Below are 22,722 nucleotides of genomic sequence, written 5' to 3' on the forward strand. Positions count from 1 at the left end.
ATCCTTCTCTCCCATCTTGTTTACCGTGGCCAGAAACGGCACTTCCTGCGATTCTGGAGACTTTGTCATGGGTCAATAGAGCGCACTAGTTGCACAGAACACACCTAGGGGACTGTGTCTTTGAGAAATCTCTCCGTTGAAAGTGCATTATTTAAAAGCCCTTTGCTCAAAAAAAAAAAAAAAGTGTTGCATGACTATTTGCGCAAGGTGCTTGGTGTAGTGACAGGCCACGGTTTCACGTAATCCTCTTTTCAATAGCTATCGGGGGCCCCGAGGCTTGAGACACAGACCTGGAAAATCAATTCCGTCCGCATCTGCAAACCCGTTCCCTCGGAGAATGTGGCGAAGACCGAGGGTAACGGTTCGCGGGCCCAGGCGGACCCGGTTCCTCTTTCCGCGGGCCTCCAAGGCGCGCTCGACTCCCAAGCCCCGAACGCCTTCGCTCATCTCCCAGCGGGAAGACGCGGGAAGCCGGGGGCCCCGGCTCCCAGAGCCCGCGCGCCCGAGGCTGGGCCGGCGACGTAGCCCCGCAGCGCGCCCCGCCCCGGCGTGTCCGCGGGCGCGCGCACGCACGCAGGCGCGGGGGCGCACGGCGCGGGAGCGCGCAGGGCCGGGCCGGCACGGCGGCGGGAGCGCGCGCGGCTCCGGGAGGCGGCGGCGGCGGCGGCGGCGGAAGCGGCGAGGGCGGCGGGCGTCCGGCTCTGAGGAGGTGGTGGTGGTGGTGGTGGTGGCGGCGGAGGCGGCTCCGGACTGGGCTCGGCTGGGAGCGAGCGAGGGTCGGGGGCGCCGGGTCGAGCGCGGATCCCCCGGCTCGACCATCCTCCCGCCGCCCGGACGCCTGGGCCGCGGAGTTTGTGTCCCGGCTCGGACCCCGGCGCCCAGCCCGGAGCCGTAACCTTGAGGCGGCGGCGGCGGGGCCGGGCCGGGCCGGGCCGGGGGGCGGCGGCGCTGGATCCGCGGCTGCCCGATCGTTGGCGGGAGATGTCGAACCCCGGGACGCGCAGGAACGGCTCCAGCATCAAGATCCGTCTGACAGGTACGGCCGGTGGGAGGCCCACCCGCCCCCCCCCCGCTCCCCCGACGCCCCCTGACGCCCCGCACGGCCCCCCAGCAGCCCCGGAATTTCCCGCAGAGCGCCCCGGTGGAGTGGCCCTCCCCCACGCCGGCCGTTGTCCCAGGACCTCGTCACCCCCCTCGGCGAGTGCCCCTCGCTCCTCGCTCCCGGCCCCGCCCCCTCGCTGCTCCCGGCCCCGCCCCCTCGCTTCTCACCCCGATTCCCCCCCGCGGCCCTCTCGCTTTCCTCCTCCTTCCCCCACCTGCCCCTTCGCTTCTCCCCTCCTGCTTTCACCCCTCCACCCCGGTCGCCCCCCCTCCCTCATCCCCGCCTTGTCCCCTCGGTTCTCCCCCTCGTGGCCCCGCCCCTACTCCTCATCTCCCCCCCCCCTTTCCTACCCCTCGCTTTCTTCCCTCTCCCCTTACCTGCCTCCTCGCTTTTCCCTCCAGGCCCCGCCCCTTGCTCTCGGTCCCGCCCCTCGCTTCTCACCACCTTCCCGTCGTCTCCCGCTCCCCTGTCTGCCCTCGGACGTGCCCCCTAGCTTCTCCCTCCTGCCCCCGGCTCTCACCCCCTCCCCCACACTCTGTACCTTCCTCCTGCTACCACCCCCCCACCTGCCCCCCGGCTTCTCCCCTCCCGGCCCCGCCCCTTTATTCTCCCTTGGCCGGGCTCCTTCACTTTCCCCTAAGCCCCGCCCCTCATTTTCTACCTAGTCCCTCCCTTGCTTATCTCCCGGCCCCGCCCCCTTCTGTCTCGCTGCCTCCACCCTTTCCTTCAGCCTCGAATTCCTCAGTCCTATCTCGTGGCTTCTCCCCGTCCTGTTCTCCTCACTTCCCCGCTGGTCCAGACCTCTTCGGTCTGCTCCACTTCCTTTCTCCCTCAGGCCAGGCCACTATCTACTCCTGACCGTGCTTCTTCAATTCTTTCCTTCTCTGCATTGCACTTTGCCGTTACCGCCCCCCCCCCCAGCATCCTTGAGCCCTGCCGAGGCGCTGAGGGACCCCCGCCCCGCCCCCCACTGGAGGCTCTGGCAGCTGCACTAACGCAGGCTCCTTGATTCGCTCCCGTTCAGTCTTTTCAATGAAATGCCCGGGTCTCCTAGGAGCCTCTGTAGTGCCACCTTCAAGGGTGAGCGCGAGGCTCTGCGGGCCGGCGACGCGCGGGTTTGGAGGAGTGTGGACGCGAGCTGTCTGCGGGAGGCGCCCCTCGCTAGCGGGCCCCGGAGATCCCGGGCCGGTCTGCGCCCTCGCCCGCCCCTTCTCGGTGTCCTCAGGGCTTAGGGCGCTGCGGCCGCGCCTCCCAGCTCAAATTCACACCTGAGGCGGGATTGTAGGGCTGCAGATGCGGTTCTGCTGCGGGACTTTCCGAACTCGAATATTTCCAGCCCTGGAAAGGAAATAAAAAGTTCAGGCTAATTCCTGACGGGGGCTTTCCCCTGGATTTTTCTGTTCGGTGGCCCGTGTGGTGAGGACTCCGAAGTCAGAGTCTGGTCAGATCCTTTCACAGACAGAATGAGCATTTTGGACACTTTATCGCAGATGCGTAACACTAATTCGTCGGTAAAATCCATGAAAACAACAATGGGTGATTGTTTAAAAACTAAAGTTTCCTTTGAAGGTACATGGTTGTTGCATGATTTTTTGTTTGTTTCGAGAGAAGAGTTATAATTTTTTTTTTTTTGTATAAAGAGGTCACATTAGGTTATGATGAGATGATATGTTCAGATCAGATGATTTGGACCCAAATCCAGACCCTGGTTTTGTGGAGTGACAGCCATATATTCCAGGGATCTTTGCTTCTGGAGAAACATCATCCTTTATTCCAGGACTTGTAGGAAACACTTCTCACTATGGAGATACAATGTATAACATTGTTATTTTTATGGTTACATGAAAGCCATGTTTTTGACTTTGTGATGCTTGTAAAACTTTAATTACTGACAACTTTAATTTGATTCTCATTTACAGTGTAAACTGTAATTGACATCAGATTGGTTTCATTTTGTTAAAAGCAGAAGTAACTGACTTCATGAGTTTTGGTAGAAATATGATTAATGTTTCACAAGGAATAGGTTCTAATGAGAGTGTGTCAGGTGTAATATATATATTAATCAAGCCTAATTGGCAGGTCTGGGCCTTTCCCGTGTGAAGGGGGTGGGGGGGGACTTGGTTTGTCCTCCCAAATTATTTTTGGATTCAGAAATTTAGGTGCCACAGATGTAGAAATGCTTTGGAGAGTTTTGGATGGCATTTGATATTGAAGGATCAGGTAAAGGGTGTTGTTTCCAAACGACCTTTTCCCTTCACCCCTGGTGATGTTATTGGCGGTCTGAGATGATCTGTGAGTGTGGTCATCCCCGCAACAGGATGGAGAGTTGAGTGGTCATTGTAGACCCACGTGCAGTTGTCTGTTGAAAGTTCATTTATGTTGTAACGTTGGAACCAGATATTTCGTTGAAGAGGGGGTGGTTTTGGCCTCATCTTCAAGCTTTCAGGGGCAGTTTGAACTCCCTTCACTTCTGGCCTGTTGGATAGCCATCTTTTAAAAGTTGTATGCTTTTGTTACAGGTTTCAGAGTTTATTTCTACCTGTGATATTTGAAAAAAATATTTTTAAAAATGAGGGACATTCTAACCAGTCAGTAATACCACACAGAGCATAATTCAAGGCGACATCTGATGGCATGGGAGTTATAAAAGAGCATTTAGAACTTTGGGGTCCACAGTTGTATTTGGTGATGAAGAGAGCATTGGATTTAGAATTAAGAGACAAGACTTGAGGGGCACCTGGGTCGGTTCAGTGGGTTGAGTGTCTCACTCTGGATCTCAGCTTGGGTCTTGATTTCAGGGTCGTGAGTTCAAGCCCCACATTGGGCTCCGTGGTGGACGTGAAGCCTGCTTAGGGAAAAAAAGACTTGATTTTGTTCAGCTCTATCCTAAACTGCATGATATGGAACAAATTATGTGACCTTTTGGGGTCTCAGTTTCGTCATATAAAATGAGATTTCAACTTAAAAATTTTATTTAAATGTTTATTTATTTGGAGAGAGAGATTTAGACAGTGAGCGGGGAAGGGACAGAGAGAATCCCAAGCAGGCTCTGTGCTAACAGCTGAGCTCGAACTCACGAGCCATGAGATTGTGACCTGAGCCAAAATCAAGAGTCCAACCGCTTTACTGACTGAGCCACCCAGATGCCCCGAGATTTCAACTTTATTCTAACATCTTTGAGTCTCCATTTGGCTACCTACTTATTCTAAATTATGTTGGGTACTTATGCTTTGTGTTATTAAATCTCAATGCTGATATTCAGAAATTTGTGTTAAAACACAGCTCTTATGTTTGATTTATGCTAAGCATTAATTTTGTGTATTGATTATGATATATTTTTTTTCTTCCTCTGGAGCCCTTTCAGCTTTTGAAAACTGTTGAATGGTATATGGAGCTGCTTTGGAAGCCTGGCCTACCTAGTAGAAGAATATTTGAGTCTTTATATTTAAAAGAATTTAACTTTAATGAATGTCTTTGTGATGTTTTAACAGGAAAATAGTTTTTAAATAGTTTCAGTAGGTTTGGGGCATAATATGTGCAAAATCAAAGTGATCTTAACATTATCTTGCAGACATTTAGAGTTCACTGGCAAATCAAACACTTCAGAAACGGTTTTAAGTTCAAGCAGGATTTGCAAAAACTTTTGTTTCTTATGTGGTACACAAATGAATCCCAGATACATTATTTAGGCCACTTTGGGTAAAAGAATGGAATTTTGGGCTCTAAGGGTTCCACAGTGCTCTTCAAGCAAATTAAAATTTATTCCAATGTTAACCAGTTAGTTGAAATAGCAAATGCCTAAACTTTTTTGGGTATTTAGGCCTTGAAACACTCTCAGACCTCCTTGTGTTTTTATATCTTTTGAAGCGTGACTGCGTGTTGCAAAGAGAAAAATTCTAATTCCAAGTAGAGAGAAGGGAAGAGGCCTTCCTTGATAGCATATGGAAATGGAGGCTATTTTTAAAGTTGTAGCACATGGAAAGTAAGGCCGACTTGGGGTTTGGCGTCCAGATGATGCGACTTGGAGAGAAACAGTTGTAGTAATAACTGTTAATAACTGTAATTGATCAATAACAGGTGGTCTGATTGATTTGAAATAGTTCTGTTTCTCTTAAAGGTTAAGAAGGCTGTTAAGAGAGTTCCCTTTATTGGTTTATGGCAGCAGAGAACCTCACTTATGTAAGGCAGGCAACACTTTGGTTTTTAACGACGAAACCGGGATAAGCTGGCATAAGTCATCAGTGTTTAGCCCTGAGCTGCTTCTGAGTTTTCCTCGGGCTCAGCCTCAGATTTATGAAGGTACTGTGAAGGCACTTCTTTGGCTGGATTAATGCTGGTTAAGGGTGTGGGATGTGCTACCTCAAGTAACTATTGCAAAAGTTAAGCTTCAGTTTTACTTGAAAAGGAATCACATTCTGCCAAATATAGGTTGTATTTGTGATTTGACCACATTGGAGAGGTCTTAAGAAAAACCTTTTTTTCCCCCTCAAATCCGTTTTTTAAAACTTCTTGACCCCCTAACTGACCTGAGAGATGAAATACCTTGTACACTTTATTTCTGTCTATAGCTCGATAGTAATTGTAGTGATATCCAACTAGAATTTTTGACTTCAAGTCTAATTATTTCAGTTCACAACTCCTATTTCTGCAACCATAAAAGTGGTGTCTGAACTTTGAGTTTTTCCTTCTAGTCCCCAAATTTTCATTTTCTCTGTTTGGTTGAGTTGTCGGGTTCTGGCGTGTCGTGCTGTGTGTAAGGGGAGGTTCTGGGGGCTGAGTCACTTGGGAAGAAGTATTTCCTCATGAATTAAAAAAAAAAGACTGACCCATAATATTTCAACATCAGCTCAATGATCCACTTAACTAAACTGGCTGTTTTGTAACATGTTTGTGACACTGGTTAAAAGTTAAAGTAGCTGAATTGTGCATTTTATTGAGTGCCAAGAGCAAAAGGGAAGTTCAAAAACCTTCGGAAATAGATGAAATAATTTAGTATCCTGGCAGTGCTCTGATTCTCTGGTTGAGAAACCCTAATTTTTAGGATTCTTACTTGGATCAAATTGTTGTAATTTCAAACCGTTTTAGAGGTTAAATATTTTTAAACCAGTAGAGAATTAAAAATATGTGGTTATTTATTTTATTTTTGTCACTGAACAACTTAAGTGACTGGTTTGCTTGTTGTTCTGTAAGTGAATGTTATTGAGAGACAACCCCTAATTTAAATTGGCTTGTCATCCACCTCATTCTAGCTGACCACGTCCCTAAGGCATGCTACTTAAAAATGAGCTGGAAAGCTCTGTTGAAAACACACACACACACACACACACACACACACACACACACACACACAAGCACCTAGCCATGTGGACTGGAAATATCTTCTTTTTAAAATGTTAGAATTACTGTTGTGTCTATAGATGCAATGTAATCCATTTGGATATTTAAACTAAGTGGAATGTTGTTTCCATGCTTCCGGATTAAAGTGGGGGGAGCTCTTTTATTGTTTTAAAACAAGGCTTAAATAATGTACAATCAATGCGCCTGGTGACGCGCCCCACTCTCATTCCAGCTGTGTTCACCTCCATTGCAGCTGAAAGGAATTCTAATTGGCTGAGGAATGTCAGCAACATCGTGTATCACTGAGCATGAACCTATTTTGCCGGCTGCTGGGTGATGCATTTCAGATGTTTTCAGCTCCCGAGTCCAACTTGGAGGTTGCTTTCAGGAGTCTGGAAGAGAACGTTGTGAGGCTGTGGGATGTAGACAGCGGCCTGCGTTTTTCTTTGTACGTTGGGCATTCGCTAGGTTCTCTAAAGGCCACGCACGGTACTTTCTTGTGGTTTAAACACTGACTCGGGGAGTCAGAAGGTCTGAATTTGATTTTTAACTCACAGAAGTGAAGAAAGAGAGTGGGTGGAATTACAATCTTTTAGACTCCGTTTGCCTGTCTGTGATGCAAGATACCTGCCTTTGTATGTTGCACAAGGACTTGATGCGGATTAAATATTTTGATGCGTAGTTATGGATTATTTATAGGGTAGCCTGGTGTAAAAAGAGGGCCATAGGTTCCTGTTATTTCTTATTCCCAAATAATTATGTCAGTGCTAACACTAATGGTATGCTTTGACACTGAAGAAAATCTATAAAACCTATTGATAAACATGAAAAGTAATACTCAAGAACAAATTGTTAAATTCTCTATGCATTCAGAAAGTTCCCTGGAGAAATAGCATTAGTTGCCAAAGCCAGCCTCATCTTTAATTGTGAAACCTTGGAAGCATTCCCATTAAAATCGGGAACAATACAGGGATGTGCTGTGTCAAAATTGTTATTAACTAGAGAAAGACAGCAGAAAGCAAAATTGCTATTATTTGTTTTAGAAGTCCAAAAGAATCAGCTGATAAACAATTATAAGCAATTAAAAAGACTTAAGTAGTTGGATAGAAAATTTCTCCGTGAGAAAAAAAATGGATAGAAGTTGATATGCAGAGACAAACTAGGAAAAATAATTTGCAGTCTATATGAAAATGAAAGTCTAGCTTCCTTAATATATAAAGAGCTTTCAAAATCAATTAGAAAAAGTCCAATAACCTATTTGCAAAGAATACAAACACTTCAGAAAAGACAGAGAATGGGTTTCAAATTGGGAAAAGATACCCAGCCCTACATACCAAACAAAATACCAGTTGAAACTGGGAGTGAAACAGTTTTTCACTAAGCAGATTGGCAGAGACCAAAGAGTTTGAAAATATGTTATGATGACAAAGGTGTGGAAAAGTGGAAGCTCTTTTCCATTGTTGGCTGAGAATGTAAATTGATACAATAGAGTAAGGACAGCAGCTTGGTACTGTCAGATAATAAATGTCTATGCCTTTGATTGACCAATTTTGCCTCCAGGAATTTTTCTTACAGATATATGCAAGGGGCGCCTGGCTGGCTCAGAAGAGCATGAGACTCTTGATCTTGGGGTCATGAGTTTGAGCCCCACATTGGGTATAGAGATCACTTAAAAATGAATAAGTAAATAAGTTAAAAAAACATCTATGCAAAATCATTGCAGCATTGTTTGAGACTAGGAGAGAAAACAACCTAAATGTGCCATTAATAGAGCACTAGTTAAATCAATTATGTTATATACCCAAGGATGTATAGCTGTTTAACAGAATAAGATTGTGCTTATAAGATTCTGATACAAAGCACTTTCTAAGACACATTATTGTGTGGGGGGAAAAAGATTCAGAGGAGTGAATGTTGTAATACTATTTGAGTAATAAATAAAAAATAAAAGGGGAAATTTATCGACCTATTTGTATAGGGTATCACTGCAAGGGTGCTGCTGAAAATACTGATTGTGATTGTCCCTGGGGGAGAACCAGGGCCTGAGGATCTGGGTGAGAGGGACATGTTTTCACTGTATTCCTTTTGTACTGTTTGATCTCTCCCTTCTTTCCTCTTGAGAATAGATTGCTTTTCAACAATTAAAAATGTTGAAAACAAAAAAGAATCTACAGCTCTTAACAATCTCTTAGGGCAACTAGTACATTGGTTGAAATTGTTTTCAAATGCAGGTGTTCTGAAAATTCAAAATAATTGTGTCAAATATATTTTAAAAGGCTAACATAGTGTCTAAAGGCATATAGCCATGCTTATATGTATTTCTTCACAAGAAGATTCCTGGGTTCTGGAGAGTGAAAAATACTCTGCATACTTTGTAGATCTGAACAAACTTTTTTCCCAGAGAATATGTTTATTCTGATACTTAAACACACACACAAACACACACACACACTCACACACAAATTGTTCCAGCATGAAACTAAGTAAGCCCAAATTTTTTCCAGATTGAGAAATCTGGTCTCGAAATCAATCTTTTTTCGTTCTTCTTTTCTTTTTGGTTTTCTTTTCTTTTTCTTTCTCCCTCTCTCTCTCTTTAAAAATTTACCTTTTTCTTTTTTTAAGATTTTAATTTCAAATTTCAAATAATCTCCACACACCACGTGGGGCTCAAACTCATGACCCTGAGATCAAGAGTTACATCCCCTCCGACTGGCCAGCCGGGTGCCCCTGAGATCTACTTTCTATAGTGAGCCCTTTGAAAGATTGGGGTCTTGGTTCTAAATAACAGTGCTGGTTTATATCATTTATTTGGAATGTCATTTGGGGTTACCTCTGACCTATTTTCAGAAAATAACCTCATCCCTAAAGTGGGGACAAAAATGCTAACTTGCATAAACCAGCATCAATAACTTGGTATTTTCCCTAAATATTTATGATCAATATTTGCTTTAAACTTTTTATGGGCTTGCTTATTAATTTTAGCTGTGCCTAAAGAAGAAATAACTGACTCGATAAAAGTAGAAAAAGTTGTAACCACCTGTAATTTATTGCCTTATAGTTCTCCTAGATCTTTGGGACAAAAAGTCTAAATTTTACTGAACTGTATTTCTACATATATTACCTACAAATGATAGATTTGAGATTTGCTTGATGCTTGCTCGTACATGTCAATAATAGCAATGCCTTCTCTGTCTGCGTTTCTTCATTTCCAAAGAGTTCTCAAGTATATTTCCTCACTTGAGCCAAGCTGTCAAACCAAGCCCCAAGAGCGTTGTGTGTTTTGTTTTGTTTTGTTTTGTACGTGTTTTTATTTCTAGGTTAAAAAAGATAGCAGGCAACTTGTTTTACTCTTTAAAAACACATTTTACAGGACAGAAAAGGATAGTTCCTCTTGTCCTAAATGGATAATCATATCATGTGCAGTTACGGAAATACTCAGAAGCACACTTAATCTAAACTATAATAAATTCATATACTTTACAATAATCAATAATCCTATGCAAGAGAAGGCCTACATGTTCTCATGGGACGTTGATTTAACTCTCCTTAGGCTTCAGTGAGGATAATCCACAAACTCACAACATTAGGTAAGGGGTTTTCTGTTTGTTTGTTTTTTTTTGTAAGGTAGCCTTTTTTTTCCTCCTTGATTGTGCAAGATTGGAAAGGTGACGTTCTTGTTCCCACACACACCTAGTAGACACCTTCAACTTTACATGTCCCAGTCTTCCTGATTTTCTCCTCCCCAGAAACCTTCCTGTCCCCAGTCTTGCTCGCTTCATTAAATCCACTCAGTTGCTCAAACCCCAAACCAAGACATGTTGTCATATCCTTTGTATCTAACTCCTCAAGCCCTCTCGTTTCTGCAGCCATGGTTCATCTGGAGCGTGTCTTCTCTCTATGCCCCTTGCCTCTCTCTTAGTTCAAGCTGCGAGCATCTCTTGTTTGGACAGCTGCCTCGTGCCCTTTTCGATTTGAATGTGACTTGCATCCAAAACCATCCTGCTAAAGCATCAGCTATTTCTCGATTTCCAAGATGTTAAAAGATTAACTACAAAAGCCCTCATTTTCGCTTCTTCTAAAGGGGAGCTGGAAAGAGATTTGTTCACATTGTCCTTTCTCTTGGCTAGGACGGCTCCGTCACTGTCTGCTTCGGTGTTCACTGCCTCTAGCTTCAGCTCCAGGAGCATTGGTGAAGACGGCCGGTTGTCTTTGTCAGGGTCGTGGAGCTTCTCATGGTCGGATGATTTAGGGATGGACACTGGCAAGTTGAACTGTGTACAACCACGGAGGGAGATCAGGAGACCAAACTAAAGACTACTATTTGAAAGAACCGAGAAGGGGAAATAGATAGTCTTTATGGTTCAGAGCGCCATTACATTCTCTTGCACAGGAGCAGCCAGTTGCCTCTGGATAGCTCATGATTTTATCCCCACCCCCTTGCACGACAGCCATTCCCCAAGGCGCTCTGATCCTAGTCCACACCATCTTAGTAAGTGACATCATTGACCAGGTAGGGTGTTCGCTGAATTTTACCCTGCGTCCTTTGTTCAGCCAGTGTCATGTTTTTATTTCTGCCATGTGTTTACAATACCACACTTCATGACATTGAGGGTTTTTTTATTAGTTTTTAAAAACAAGATGCTTTCAGATGTAAGTGGTTTAAACCCTAGCTTAAATTGGTTCAATAGAAAGCATTTTATTCAGTAAGTTAACTGAAAAGTCCAAAAGTAGTTTCACTGTATGACAAGGACCCAGTTTCTCTTTGGTTCTCAGTGCTGTGACCTCAGAACCATTCTTGGCTGTCTCTTTCTCTTGTGATCAAAAGATGGCTCCACATGCTCCCATAGTGATTTCCTTCTGGCTTTAACCAACAGAGATGTTAAGAGTCCACTTTTCCAATAGTTCTTTGCTGGAGTAGAAGTCCTGGAGTTGAATCCTCTTGTTGGGTTGGCCTGATTTGGGTCATGCATCCATCTCTGAAGCAACCACTGTGGTAAGGTTGATGGGATGTGCGGGTTGGGCAGTTAGGATCCATCTTGGCATCCAGTAATGGTGTTAGTCCTACCCAGCATACAGGACTGGGGCATTTTGAGGGAACAGAAAAATGGATGCTGGGAAGGCAACCAACAACCAACTAGATGATACCATTAAAAAAATGTATAATTCTGGCTTTGTGTATGCTGAACATGAGGATGAGAAAGCTACCATTTAATGAACTTCTGAAAAATAAGTATGCCTTCTTTGTGTGAAGCAAAAGATGTATTTCTGTAAAGGTGCCAAATATTTTTGCTAAGAGTTAGGAATGGTAGCTTTATATGTAAACTTACCCCAACAAATGTTATTGTTGATTTATGTTATAGAATGTTTCTGGATTGTTGTGTTATTTGGGACTATTTCAAGTACTAAGACTTAAACAAAATTCAGGTACAGATTCTAGAAATTCTTACGTCATTTCCCTAGAGATGATAGGGTATTTTTTGAGAGGGGAAAATGCGTGTTAATTATTTGTTCATTGAATTCAGGATGAACAGAAAGAAAAAAAATTGTTCTTTATGCAAGAATATAATTTTTTATAAGGCGATTACCAACCCTTCTTTATAATAAAGTCTTTGAAATAATATCCATTGTGATACTTGGAGCCCTGCATTTTCTTTGCCATTTTCCTAAAAAACAGGGAGGGGGGCTTACAAACAGGCTTAAAAAATGGGGGGGGGGCGCTCATGGCTGAGCTTTGAACCCATGTTCCAAGGAATGGTTGGCACTCTCATCTGCGAGTTCTTTCCTCTGTGGAGCCAGCCAGGTGGGGTGGTTAGGAGCTGGGCTGGAGCCAGCCTGTGCCTTTAGATGAGTGACCTCATCTCTAAGTTTTCTCAGCTTAAAAAAAAAAAAAAAAAAGATGGTGGGAAATAGTGGGAGCCACTTTAGAGTTTATGAGTATTAAATGAAATAATCCACATGCAGTGTCTGGTACATAGTTATACGTTAGCTAATATTAATATTGTCATCTTTCAGTGAATCTAAGGTGACTTTGAAAGTCACACCATTGCCTTATGTACCACTAAAAAAGAAACACCAGTATAACACTACAGCATGATTCATTTGAAGATTTCAGAGATGTTAAAATAAGAGAAAATGTCTTTGAATCAATGGTACACGGTATTATGGCTACTCTGACTTGCAAGTCCTGGAAATTGTGTGCACACCCACAAAGTACCACAAAGTAATGCCATCTGTCTTCAGTTTAGACTGAAGACATGGTGTGATCTGAAGTTTCTCTTCGTTTTGGTGTTTGTCCTAAGCTTATGTTGGTGTTGGTCTCATGTGTTGCGATATTGGCGATTTAATAATTGCTACTTCATTCTGTAGGTTTAGTAATGGATTATACAAGACCCTTGATAGGCTTGGAAACTGGTGATTTGCTTTCTTCAGCACTTTAGAAAAAAATGGAGACAATGTTTTTTGGAAATCATCAATAATTGGTTGGATAACACTCATCAGAAGTTCAAGGTAGCTGAAATGATAGTGCCCGGAACGTTTTAGAACAGCACAGGTTGTTGGCAGAGAGCCTGCTTAGGAAGGCGCCTTTGATACACGCAAACACATTCAGTTTGGAAGGCATAATATTGATATTTGGAAGCAATGCGTGGTATTTGATTTTCCACTAAAATTTAAATGTGGAAGTACATTGTAGAGTTTGAGCGGTAGTCACAGGCTCTTTAAGTACCAACTTGGTGCAGTAAAAAGTTGCTATGTGATATGCTACGCTGGAATTTAGAGTAAAATCTATGAGGATAGCACATAGCCTCGATAGCGTGCTGTTTCTCTTGGAGCCTGATATTTCGGGTGTTGTGACGGGAGCAGTGTAAGCCTGTTCTGGCTCTCTCTCTCTCTCTCTCTTTTTTTAGGTCTATTTTTGATATTAACTTTGAAATGAATCACGGAAGTCTTTTTGGAGACTTGTCATACCTGTTTACTTATTGCATTATTTATGGCTTACTTCACAAACTGAATGTCAGTGGGGTTCCACTTTTGTTCACGACAATTGCAGGAGAGGAACAGATGTGCCGATGGCTTACCTCGAGCCTCGTCATAAGCCCCAGAGGCTGTCCTCAGGCACATCTGGCACATGAAGTATTTAAATAGTATTTGAGGGTGTTGGTGATGATTTCGGAAAAGATTCACTCTGCACATTCCATAATTTCATGCATTCTGAGACAACAGTGTGTGTTTTCTTTTTGGAAACCCAGGTTTGGCTTCTGGATTTTGTCTAGGGTTCAGCCTAACGGTAGGGAAAAAAAAGTTTTTATGTTTTATTTCAGACAAGGAGTTTGACTTTAGGAAATGGTACCTCTGTTGAAATACCAACAAAGAATATTTCCAAAAGGAAACAGTTTATCAATGTCAGCACTTTTCTTATCACCTGTACAGTAGCGATGTTTATGTTTAGAATAGACAGGAGCCAGTCAAAATCTCTCAGCAAGGCTTTGCAAAAGGGTATGATGATGTCGGTGTTACTCCAGGTGTTTAATTTCAGGCAGTGTGAGTCAAGGATTTGGCATTTCTTATATTAGAATAGATGGGACTTTATTCAGAAAAGAAAAATAAAACAACTCATTAATTTGAAGTGTATACATCACAGCCTAAAAACTTCAGTCGGAGTTTTTAAATAGATGATGTATGCGTATGATATAAAAGGGTATTCATTAAAAATAAGTCTCCTACCCTCCTTGTCCTTTGTCAGCCAAGAGCTTGCCTCTAGAGAAGTAGCTATTATTATTATCATCGCACTACTGGTTTCTCTTGGATTCTTCCAAAGGGTCTCTGTTCATTTCCCTTTGTCCCCCGCCTCTCTCTTTAACACAGATGACAGTATATGATGTGCACTTTTGTTCACCTTGCTTGTTCACATAATATAGATCAGGGATCGCTCCATTGTCCGTACACCCAGAGCTGTCTCTGTAGCAGAAACATCTCTTGCTTAGGTGGGGCCACGTGACTTGTTCCGGCTAGTGAAGTGTGAGAGGTGATTTGTCCCACTGTGGGGCCGAAACAGGAAGAGCCTCCAGCTCTTCCGTGGAGCACTGGGGACCATGTGGCGCATGGTGGGGCCTTTGTCAGCCTGGGTCCCTGAATGATTACGTGGCACGGAGAGTCCCCTTCTGCCCTGGTCCATGTACTCCGCCCCCCCCACCCGCCCATCCCGCCCCGACAATGACAACACAACCTGTGTTGGACATGTAATGATAGCAGAGAATAAAACCTCTGTTATGTTCATTTGTTTCTACATCATGTCAGTCTTTCCTGATTAGTGTTGCCTATTTCTTTTTAACAGCTGTGAAATACGTAACACCAAATAAACCCAGTTCAGATTATCATTAAAGAACAAAAGGGCATCTCAATAAAGAATAACCATTTTAGAGGTGCCTGGGTGGTCCAGTTGGTTAAGCATCCAACTCTTGATTTCGACTCAGGTCATGATCTCATGGTTCGTGACTGTGAGTCCAGCATTGTGCTCAGCACTGACAGAGTGGAGCCTGCTTAGGATTCTCTCTTTCTCCGTCTCTCTGCCCCTCCTCCATTTGCATGCATGAATAAATAAAGTTTATTTTATTTTGAGAGAGAGTGGGGGAAGTGTCAGAGAGGTAAAGAGAATCCCAAGCAGGCTCTGTGCTGTCAGCACAGTCTGAAATGGGACTTGATCTCACAACTGTGAGATCCTGACCCGAGCCCAAATCAAGAGTCGGTCGCTTAACCCACGGAGCCACCCAGGTGCCCCCAAAGAATAATCATTTTAAATAAACAAATATCAGAGAAATTGTGACTACAGTGTGTTACTACATCATTGTAGCCTATCTATCCTTTAAGGGAATATATATCTGTTGAAAAATACAAAGGAGAAATAAGCACTTTATTATTTGAGTGAGGCTTCATTCTTTAACATTATAGTTTATAATTTTTGCATTCGAATTTGATATTAATTTTCTAGTCAGATTATTTTGAAAGGAGGGTAGGCACCGAAGTCAATTCACTGTGTTACTCAGGATTGAGCACAATACTTACAGGTGTTAAGGATGAGAGAAAGGTTACAAAAATAGTCTCTACCCAGAACTTAACAGTACAGTAGGGAGTGAGACAGGCACTAGAAACAGTTAAGCATTAAAAAAAAAAACAAAGGTGCTAGATTGAAAAGACAGCTCCTTGTGGGCCACAGAGGCCTAGCTGCTGGGGAGGCCAAATTTGAAGTCGCTCTGGAAAGATCTGCATGGGGACAGGAACTGTGGGGTAATAGCACATGCAAAGACAGAATGGGGCAAGAGGGTGGCCAAACAGAGGGAACAGAGGACACAGGCTTCAGTGACAGGCCGAGGGGTCTGGGTAGCAGTAGAGAGATTTGATCTGGAACTGACCTGATAAATTCTGATGTGTAGAAGGGGGTCTTTTGTGTCCAGAGGGCAGCACAGGATCCAGTGAATGTAGTACCATGGCTAAGAGCCAGCCACGCTAGAGGCCTGTGCTCCAATTCTGGCTTTGCCACTTTCTAACTCTAGAAAGTTCTAGAAAAAGGGTCTGCAGGGTAAGTGCTTAGAGAATGACAGTTGTGATGCCTATTGTGTGCAGCTGCCTCTTAGAGGGGAACTTGGTAACAGTGAGAACTGTCTAATGAGGGAATAAATTTGGCCCCTTCACAAAGTGAGTGTTGCGTGTTGCTGTTTTATGCAAATACTGGATGATAGTCTTTCTAGAGGCTTTACCAGGAATCCTTTGTGGGGGCCAAGTTTAGACTAAATGGTCTACAAAATTTCTTTTTAACAAACATTTATTGAATAACTACTAGGTGCTAGGTTGTCTGGAAAGTAACATACTGGACACCAGGAAGGGGTCAGAGACCAGATGAAGGGAAATACTTGTTTACCCAGTCTGTGCGTTGTTACAAAGTTAACCTCAGATTCCCTGTATGGCCCTTGAAAAACCATTTCAATTGGGTGGGCATGTGTGTGTGTGGGGTGGGGGGGTCGGAGATAAGTGTCTGTGAAGCAAGTTAAGTGATGTAAATACTAAATGATCTTGAACATCCTGATAAAACAAAACAGGTGTTCAGGGAAGGCTGCCTTAGCCTTTCCTCTGATGTGCTCACTTTAGTATCTTGCTGGTTTATTGCAACATGCTTTCTGAAAATCCTTCTTAGAAGTTCTAATTGGAGCCCAACTATGGCTCCTTCAGTATGGATGGTAAATTCGTGTTTGTGGAGTGATTTTTAAAAAAAATTTTTTTTTGACACTGGAACTATTTCCATTTACAGTCAGGTACTGTTTAAAATCTTTTTGCGGGCAAAATAGGTTAAACTTAAAGTGCACGGGAGGGAATTCCTCGAGGTGGGGAGGCAGATCCCGTGGAAGGTCCAGGGCTCTTGCCCCGGATCACTTATGCTGGGGGCTGTACAACCTTCACACCCTGTTTGGAGTCTCTCCAAAGAGATTCTAGATTGAGAGTCTGACAAATGCCAGCTTGAAGCTTTAGTGTTGGGACGTTATTCTTTGGAGTGCCTCTTCTGCCCTTTGGCTCTTTTTATGGAAACTAGGTCAGGTATACAAACTACATCCTGTGGAATTCTAAGGTGAGCGCTGTGGTTGGATGTGGGTTTTAGGATACACCTGACCGGGGTTTCCTGTTCAGGTTTGCTGTTCAGGATTGGGGTCACTCTGGGCAGTAATGATGAAGCTATTTGTTAATTATTGAGGCTTTTACTACTCGCCAGGAAGGCACGATGCTAGGCACTTCTCACGAGTTTCCTCTCAGTAAACTTACTTAGGTAGGTACTACTCCTGTCCTCATTTTGGAGACTGTGGAGTCAGTCCTCCCAGTTTCCCCGCATACCAGTGTCCTTGGGCAAGCCCTGCATTTCAGCTTTAAGCCTCAGATAAGACCTACCTCATAAGGCTGTTGCAAGGAATAAATGAAGTAATTTGGTACCCAGCTGTTGCCCAGCATATGGTAGAGGCTCCCTGGCCTAAGGCTTCACTGAGTTATCTTGTAAGTGGATTAAAGGTGACGGCTTCGTGAAGTTAACTTTGCTTCTTACTTTCTATGTTGGCGTAAACGTTGTTTCTGAAGCTAGTTCTTTTCTTCAAATTAAAATCACTGTTAAACATCATTCAGTTAGGAGCTCACTTTTTCAACCAACCTTCCCAGAAAGTGATCGCTTCAAGATTGTTTATGGAGGGGGCAAATGGCACTGGCATTATTGTGACAGAGATGAGTAACAATATAAAAAGGAAAGTGAATCTTCTCAAATTTCCACCACCTCTTACTAACTTAATATTTTTTATTGCCGTTTCCTATTTGGCGTACATTCCTATTGATTATTTACTAAAAATCAGAATAAACTGTGCCTTGTTATTATGTGTCACGTATATTATCACTGTAACATTACTCGGTAATTACACTTCTAAAAAATAAATACAGCTGACCTTTGAACAACATAGGTTTGAACTGTGTTGAATTATATATATTATTATATATAATAAATGTAGTACAGGACTGTAAATGTCTTTCCTTCCTTAGGATTTTCTTAACTTTCTTTTGCTAGTTTACTTTATTGTAAGAATACAGTATATAATACATATAACATAAAAATACGTGTTAGTTGACTGTCTATGTTATCAATAAGACTTCTAGTTAATAGTAGGCTACTAGTAGTTGTATTTTGGGGGGGAGTCAGAAGTGACACAGAGATTTTCAACTGTACAGGGATGGGGGATGTCAGTGCCCCAACCCCCCCATCCCCTCATTTCAAGACTTAACTGTAAAATTTTAGTGATTCCCAAAAGTTTGAACTCACCTTTTTTCCCCCCTCTTTTGTTAAATGAAGTATAGTTGACATACAATATTACATTAGTTTCAGGTGTAAATATAGTGATTTGACAACTCTGTACATTATGCTGTGCTCACTACAAATGTCACCATCATCTGTCACCATACATACAACGCAATGCTATCACAGTACCATTGACTATATTCCCTATGTTGTACTTTCATCCCTATGACTTCCTCCTTCTTGTGCTTTCCTCTCTCCTTCACCCATTTTGCTCATCCCCCATCCCCCACCCCCCATCGCCTTTTCCCTCTGGCAACCGTCAGTTGGTAAAAGTTGGAGCATTCTTGGTTCAGGCTGTGCCTGTGCTGTTTTTCTATTTGGTTTGGTCCTCAGGCCTCATCACCACCCTCTCCCTGCGAAAGAATGGTATGTTCTATTTAATGGTATCATGAAACTGGTTGCCCCTCTGAGATAGAGCGTTTTGTGGTTCCACTTAATCCAGCGTTTGAACTCATGAACCAAGTTTAGGAGAGAATTTGCTAGCGTAGATAATGGTTGGGTCTTGGAGACATTTTTAACAGAAACCGAGTGTGACACCAGTGGTTAGCCAAAAGACACAGGAGAAAGGATGTGAAATCGTGATTATGGAAAAAGAAATATGGTTGATGTCTGTGTGTTCGAGTCCGTCCTTTTGGTAGTGCTGGGCCAAGGACATTAACATTTCAGAAATACTAAAAACAGGTCCCTGTAGCTGTTTCCCTGTGTCCCACCAGCATCAAGCAGCCGTCTTATAGGAGTTATGCGCAGAGGCGATGTTAGTGGACACTGCTCCCCTTCCGGCTCCCTGATTTCCACAGGGAGTAAACGACATGGGGAGCTCACTGGAACCATAGTTTCCCTGAAGTCTCAGGAGCTTGTTTTGGGTGTGGTGCTCTCTCCACCATTTGTATAGTTGCCAGACTGCTATGATTTTATCACTCAGTAATGTTCCAGGAGGTTTTAGTGAAAATCTAAAACTGCCTGCCCACCCTATCAAGTGGAGTTTGAAAGAGGTCTCTTGGGAGAGGATAGACCGAGTCTTCTAACTGGTCTGTGATCCAGAGCATTTCCTGGGCTACGTGTTTATCAAGGCTCAGCTTTACTTCCAAACTAAGCTTGAGAAGAATCTGGGAATGTTTCCCAGCTGAGGGGGGGTGGGGAGAAGAGGAGGATGCAAGGCGGAAAGAACAGAGAAAATTTCACTCTTTTTATCTTTTACACAGTTATCTGCTGAAATCTGTCTACAGATACGGCTTGCAAAATAGAACCTTTCTGGGGTATGAAGTAGGATAGGCTGTTGAATGTTAACTTTCAAATTATATATAGTATTTTAATTTTATTGGGAGAGTGGAACATTGGGAAGATTAGTTTTTAAATGGATCAGACAAGGGGCGCCTGGGTGGCTCAGTCGGTTGAGCGTCTGACTTTGGCTCAGGTCACGATCTCACAGTTCATGGGTTTGAGCCCCGAAGCGGGCTCTGTGCTGACGGGGTGGAGCTTGGTTGGGATTCTCTCTCTCTCCCTCTTTGCCTTCCCCCTACTCATGCTCTCTCACTCTCAAAATAAATAAATGGATCAGACAGACTCACTCTTCAAGGTGAAAAAATAATGCAGAGGAGAGAGTGCTATCTCCTTGTTAATTGCCATTAATATCAAGTCATCCCAGTGTGACTGTTACCTCAGAGTTCAAGGTCTAAATTGACACACTTGGGAAGAGTGAGGTGTTGGGGAAATAGTAGTGTTAAGTAGGTGGTTTTTCCTTCCTGTCTGACTCAGTGTTAGAGAACTCTTTTTAGGCAATATGTTGATCTTAATACTTCGATGCTGGACTTAAGTCATTACAGACATCCTGGTATATAGAGTAGTTCCTAGCTCTCTTAGTAGAAATCTCGTAAAGAAAACCTGTCTCCCTTATGTCACTGCTTTTCTCCCTAAAAGTTTCTGTAATCACTACTCCTTTATCAAAAACCAAGATGTTGGTGGTACCAGAAGAAAATTTCTTTGGCCTGAATAATTCTAGCTTCAATCCCTCGATGATGACACTTTTATGTGTATTTTAAATTTGTTGTTTTCCCCCCCTACTGTGCTGCTGTGCGTGTGGGTTTCCTAGCTGGAGAGGCTGGCATTGGTGGTGAAAGACTTCGATCTAAATTTAGATTCTTTTTGGAGGTTTCATAGAATACTTCCTTAAATTAAGTCACAGACCACAAAAGCAGCTGCTATGTGGGGCTTCCAGGTTTGGTGGTGTTTTTTTTCCCCCCGCTCTAGAAATAAAGAAGATGGGGCAGGAAGGGACTGGCTGTCACCCCCAGCTGCTTCAGGGGGTTCTGTCATGGTAGCCAGAATCACTAGCAGCTTCTGTGGTGAATTTAAAGGTTAGGAGGCAAGATTTGATGGTAATCCAACAGAAATGGGAAACAGTCACCAGTCCAAGGAAGTATGGCTAAAACCAGCACTTTGTCTGGGTTGTATTGTAGGTAGTGATGGGTAATGATAGGACTTCCTTTTGTATGCTTGTAAATGTACCTGGAGACTTAGAAGCCATGAGTTAATAAGCCAGTACATTTAATTTTTCGGGAGAACAATACAGCTGCAAGATCTTTCAAGCTGAAAGAAATAGTTGAAAGGGGGTCGTTGATGACAATCATGGGTGTGCTGCACAATCTCCCTCTTTCTCCCAGAGTCCGAGAAAACATGTTTTTACATCCTTTCAACAAGGGCCACCTTACTTGTTGGTGCCCACAGGCCCCAGCTGGAGAGCTTGATCTGAAGTGGAAGGAGGGAGGAACCAGGCTTCCCTGCCCCTAGGGAGTCAGGGAGCCTGAGGACGGCTTCCTGGGCAGTATTTGTAGCTGGACCAGCCAAACTCAGGCTGGTCACATACTCAGACAGCCATTCAGTGTCTGTTGTGCAAGCATCACACTATCCATATGCCCTTACATTTGGGATTTGTGTAATTATATTCTAAAACAGTATACCAGTCCCTTACATTGTCAAACACATGTAGAATCTCATTCCCACCCCGCTTTCTGCCCCAGTGTGGGTCAACAATCTTCCCATTAGTGTATTTTCATTATATAACCACCCCTTTATTTAAATATTTCCCCTTTCACAAAGGTCAATTTGTTGTTGTTGCTGTTTTCTGGCAGGGGTTGGGGAGGATCTATACATGGAGCAACATGTAGACTGTACAAGATGGCTTATTTTAAAAAGGAAGTGTTTTCACACCAGCCCCTATCCTTGAAGTTCTTTTCCCCAGAGACAGTCTGGTGGTAACCTTCTTGTTTATCTTTGCAAAGGTGTATTAGATAAAAATGCTTATATATTTTTCCTCTCTCTGCGCACCCCTTCTTCTTTAGGGGGAACATATACTCAGTTCTATGCCTTGCTTTTTCACCCAGTAATATATCTTGGAAAGTTTCCATATATATCAGTCTGATTGATACATACTGGCGTCATGTATGATTCAGTGGCTTTGGTACATTCCCAACGTATAACCGTCATCACTGTCAAACTCCAGAACATTGTCATCATCCCAAAAAGGAAATCCAATACCCACTGAGCAGTCACTCTCCATCCCCCTCATCCCCCCACTCCCACCCCCCAAGCCTCGCCCTGGCAACTATTAATCTGCTTTCTAGCTCAATGAATTTGCTGATTCTGGGCATTTCAGAAAAATGCAGTCCTATACAATATGTGGCCTTTTTTAGTCTGGCTTCTTTCACTTAGCATAATGTTTTCGAGGTTCATTCATGTTGTAGTGTGTATCACTACTTCATTCCTTTTTATGGCTGAATAATATTCCATTGGATGGATGGACCACATTTTCTATATCCATCAGTTGATGGACACTTGGGTTGTTCCCACTTTTTGGCTGTTATGAATAAAGCTGCTGTGAACATTGATGTGCAAATTTTTGTGTGAACATATGTTTGCAGTGTTCTTGGATATATACCTCAGAGTAGAAATGCTAGGTCATATGGAATTCTGTGTTTAAAAAGCAACAGCTAAATTGTTTTCCATAGTGGCTGCATCATTTTACCATCCCACCAGCAGTGTATGAAGGTTCCGGTTTCTCCACATCTTAGCAAACGCTTATTCATTTTTTCTTTCTTTCTCTTTCTTTCATTCTTTCTTTCTCTCTGTTTGTCTCTTTCCTTCTCTCTCTCTCTCTCTTTTTCCTTCCTTCCTAAGAGTTAACTATTATAGCCATCCTAATGTTACTGTGGTTTTGATTTGTATTTCCCTAATGACTAAAGATGTTGAGGGTCTTTTCACGTGCTTATTGGCCATTTGCATATCTTCCTTAGAGAAATGTCTACCAATTGTGTTGTTTGTATTTTTGTTTTGAGTTATAAATGTTTTTTTTAAACATATTCTGGATTCTAGACCCTTATTTGGTATGATTTCCAAATATCTTCTTCCAATC

At 43.2% G+C, this 22,722-nt stretch overlaps 1 protein-coding gene across 5 annotated transcripts in view; it reads left to right on the forward strand.

Annotated features, from left to right (window-relative positions):
• Positions 1-668: 668 nt before the first annotated feature.
• The window catches only part of SMURF1 (SMAD specific E3 ubiquitin protein ligase 1), a 108,434-nt gene continuing 86,380 nt past the window's right edge, over positions 669-22,722 (forward strand). For 2 of the 5 annotated variants that reach the window (XM_053213520.1, XM_053213523.1), the window contains exon 1: positions 2,213-2,671. In XM_053213520.1, the coding sequence (XP_053069495.1) occupies positions 2,566-2,671 (106 nt within the window). In that variant the 5' untranslated portion in view covers positions 2,213-2,565. Of the gene's footprint in view, positions 1,037-1,825; positions 2,183-2,212; positions 2,672-22,722 lie in introns of those variants that run through there. The other 3 variants (XM_053213521.1, XM_053213522.1, XM_053213519.1) reach the window with 3 other exon arrangements.

This window comes from Acinonyx jubatus, chromosome E3 (genome assembly GCF_027475565.1).
Source record: "Acinonyx jubatus isolate Ajub_Pintada_27869175 chromosome E3, VMU_Ajub_asm_v1.0, whole genome shotgun sequence".
NCBI classification, from domain to species: Eukaryota; Metazoa; Chordata; class Mammalia; order Carnivora; family Felidae; genus Acinonyx; species Acinonyx jubatus.